Genomic DNA, 4,145 nt, shown 5'->3' with positions numbered 1-4,145 from the left:
AGATAAATTAGAGTAAATATACTTTGAATTTTAAAAACATATTTCATAATTAAAGTTGATTAGATACTATTATTTACAAGTATTCAGAGAAAGGATTTTCATGAAAAAGAGTCTCTAAATACCTTCAGTGAAACTATTCAAATAATACAGCTTCATAGTTCATTTTCTATTTTAGATAATGGTATTTTCAATTAATCACAATTCTTTGGTCTTTTTGATTAATCATAATTTTTGAGACAGTGCTTCATGTAGTCTACATTGGCCTTGAGCTGGGTATGTAGCCAAAGATGCTCCTTGAACTCTTGATCCGCCTGCCTCCACCTCCTGAGTGCTGGGATTATAGGCATGCAACTCCATACCTGACCATTTAAGCATTTTTTTCAGTTTCTGTATCTGACTGTAAAATGATGGGTCTAGACCAGTCTAGAAAATTAGAAACAGAGGTTAAAATTTTAAGTAACTTTCCAGTCATCATCTAGTAGTGATGTCTATATAGTTTCCTGTAATTTTTAGTGTGTATTTTTTTCTGAGGCAGCGCTGTTTGAGGATTCTGAAATAGGATTTGAGCTTGATTAAATTTGATGGTAATGATATGCAATAATGTAACCATATGATAAAATACTCTTAGCTGTTACCACTGAATTTATAGAGTAGAAAATAGTCACAATCAAGAAAGTACAAATTTGTAAAAATATTATGTAGGTAACTGATTTTTTTTTAAAGGCAATTCTAAAGCCGGGCGTGGTGGTACATGCCTTTAATCCCAGCATTCAGGAGGCAGAGGCAGGTGGGTCTCTGTGATTTTGAGGCTAGCCTGGTCTACACAGCGAGTTTCAGGCCAGCTGGGGCTACAGGGAGAGCCTGTCTCAAAAAGACCAAAAAAATTTGCCAATTCTGAAATGTTATGCATATTAAAATATTAATAGCTGTGATTATTCTTGGGAAGTGGGTTAAGAGAAGGGTTTTCTTTTTTCCCCTCTTTTGTAGTTCTAGAGATTTCACAAAGAACAGGTCTCATTTCCGTAATAGGGGAAAAAGACATCTGAGATGGTTAAAAAAAAAGTCTGTATATTTGCATGGCAATGACATCTTTGAGTGGCATCTTAGTTTCTGTTTATTTTATTTTTCAGATGCTATATTGAGTGTATGCATTATTTTTTTAGTTATTAAAAACTCAGTAAGCTTTGCTGATATTTTAAATTAGAATGACCTTACATTTTCAAATGTACTTCCATAATTTTTTTTTAATTAGTATGTGGTCATTGCAGTGAGTACAGAAATAAATATGGAGGGGCTGGAGAGATGGCTCATTAGTTAAGAGCACTGGCTACTCTTGCAGAGGACCCAGGTGCAATTCCTAGCACTCAGATGGCAGCTAACAGCCATGTATAACTTCAGTTCCAGGGGATCTGACGCCCTCTTCTGACCTCTGTGGGCATTGCATGACACAGGTGCACTTACATACATACATACATACATACAGGCAATACACTCATACACATAAAAATAATAAAATACTTTTAAAAGAAATAAATATGAGTAAAAATAAGTTTGAAGGTCATTGAGCCTTCAATGAAAGCATGACTCTGAGGATATTTTAATTTCAGACATTTGGCCTCCAGAACTGTGGGGAAATAAATTCTTATTGGTGTAATCTATACATCCTAGCCCCATGTACTGATTATCATTTAACATACTATAAACGTGCTTGTTTATTATTTATTTGATCCCAAAGGACAGTGTATCAGAAGGGCAGGGGCTTTGCTTTGTGTACTTATATCTTAGTCTTTAGGGTTAATTTTAAAAATTTAGTCTATAGTCAGATTAACTGCATTAAAATCATAGCTTTGGCTGGGTATGATGGGGCACGCCTTTAATCCCAGCACTCAGGAGGCAGAGGCAGGTGGATCTCTGTGAGTTCGAGGCCAGCCTGGTCTACATAGCAAGTTCCAGGCCAGCTGGGGCTACAAGGAAACCCTGACTCAAAACAAAAAATCATAGCTTTGCTTCCTAATAGTTATATGAGCTTTGACATGTTTCTTAATCATGTCATGTCTTAGTTTTCTCATCTGTACAAAGAAGATGATAGTAGTGCCTATCTCATGTAAGGGTTAAATGTATTATACATGTAAAGTCAGTATAAGTTCATGGTGCATGGTAAGTGCTTCTTTAAGTATGGCCTATCATTGTTGGACTACACTATACAAACATATATGATGGCTTTTAAGGTTAACATTATGTAAGGTTTTTTTCCATTTTGTTATAACATCTTTGTTATATTTAATGAACTATGATGAATGTAATGAACTATGCTATTTCTCGGACACTTGCTGTATCATCAAATTAAGCTTCCATTTGATAGTTGTAAGGAAATTATGTCTTAAGTTGAGGGATAATTCACATTTACTTGACCCTATTTATTTATTATTTATTTATTTTGAGATAGGGTCTTCTTGTATAGTTCAGACTGGTTTCAAACTCAAGATCTTCTTGCCTAAGCTTCTCAGGTGCTGGGATTATAGATGTGTAACACTATGTTCTGCTTTTTATGAGTCTTAATCTTAACAGTAGGCATGAAAATATTAATTCTTAGCTAGAATCACCCATCAGAAAAGGACTTTTGTCTATGTGAGAGCTTGTTGTGGCAGACTCTCTGAATTAATCATTATAAAAAAAAATCAGCATACTATGTTGCACTGTATAGAAAAAAATGCTCAAATAACAAAACATTGTTTTCAGCCCAGAAGTTCATTTTAAAATCTAAATGAAATTTTATTTTCTGCAGATGGTTGGTAAAGGCTTTTTCCTAGTTCAGACAAAGGAAGTATCCATGAAAGCTGAAGATGCTCAAAGAGTTTTTCGGGAAAAAGCATCCGACTTCCTTCCTCTTCTTAACAAAGGTATTTTCTGAATAACCAGTAAAGTTTGGGGATTATTTTCTTGCTATCCTGATTTGACATTTCTCTTTTTTCTACATTGCCTTCTCTTCCTCATTTGTTCTATGTTTCTTCCTATTACTACTTAGATAAAAATTTCATATATCATTCAAAAAGTCCTATAAAACTAAGTTTTTCCTATTCTGTATTCTTAGTACTTAAAAAGCCACATGTTCTATATTTTCGTTTTAATTTTTATTGTTTTACTGTTGCAAAGCACATGATAAAGATGTGTTTTGGTCATACTGAAAAATAAGAAATACAAATAAAGTCACTGTTTTCTGTATTTAGTATGATTAACTTCTCATGTAAAATTAGAAATTTCCCTGGTAAGTGAATGCCAAGTACTGGATAAATGTATACAAGAGAGGAACTGGAGTTTGTTTGCCCTGTTGAAGGGTTGCTGCTCCCTATATGTTTTTGAAGGTGTACTGATTCTAGAGAACAAAATACTCTTCATCTATTGGGAGTAGGGGCATTGTTTGCTCAAGGCTCATCTGGCTTTTCTTGACCAGCATGAACCAATATAAAAATAATATTCAATGCTAATTAAGTATATTCTAGAGAGAAGCACAGCTGTACTTGTGTTCTTTATGTATAAATAAATTATAATGAACTCCAAAAACGTGTGTGAAAACGTTGGAGTACTATTAAGATAATTTTAATCAGTAATGCTATGTATAACTGAGCTGCTAAGTATTAGCTCAGTATTTCATATACTTCTGAGGTTACGATAGTAGTAGCAAGGAACACGGTGCTTCAGTGTACCTCAGAATATATTTTGACGTGGGAATATTCAAATGAATTCTTGAAAATGAACCTTTAAACGCTCATCAGCTTTCAGAAATGGAATCAAGTAATAAGTGTAATGCATATCCTAAAGTGTGAGGGTTAGGGATTCAGTCAGTAATCTGAATTAAGGATTTATATATTTATATATACAACATTAGTAAAGAAGTAGGGCTGGAGAGATGTCTCAGTGGTTAAAAGCATGTACTGCTCTTGCAAAGGAGTAAAGTTTGATTCCCAGTACACACATCGAGTGGCTTACAACCACTAGAAACTCCAGCTCCAGGGGGATCCAGTTACCTCTGGCCTCCCTGGGAACCTGCACTCATGTACACATACCCATATGAAGACACACATACACATAATTTAAAAAACAAAACAAATCTCTTTTTTTTTTTTTTTTTGGTTTTTTTTTAACAG

At 34.2% G+C, this 4,145-nt stretch overlaps 1 protein-coding gene across 4 annotated transcripts in view; it reads left to right on the top strand.

The window, feature by feature from the left end:
- The window catches only part of Rp2 (RP2 activator of ARL3 GTPase), a 46,464-nt gene that overhangs the window by 20,023 nt on the left and 22,296 nt on the right, over nucleotides 1-4,145 (top strand). For all 4 annotated transcript variants that reach the window (XM_029559162.1, XM_017795842.2, XM_017795841.2 and 1 more), the window contains exon 3: nucleotides 2,786-2,900. In XM_029559162.1, the coding sequence (XP_029415022.1) occupies nucleotides 2,786-2,900 (115 nt within the window). The remainder of the gene's footprint in view (nucleotides 1-2,785; nucleotides 2,901-4,145) is intronic.

Source organism: Nannospalax galili, unplaced genomic scaffold (genome assembly GCF_000622305.1).
Source record: "Nannospalax galili isolate Female #2095 unplaced genomic scaffold, S.galili_v1.0 scaffold129, whole genome shotgun sequence".
NCBI lineage: Eukaryota > Metazoa > Chordata > Mammalia > Rodentia > Spalacidae > Nannospalax > Nannospalax galili.
Note: the sequence above shows the minus strand (reverse complement) of the source record. Positions and strands in the feature narration are given on the sequence as shown.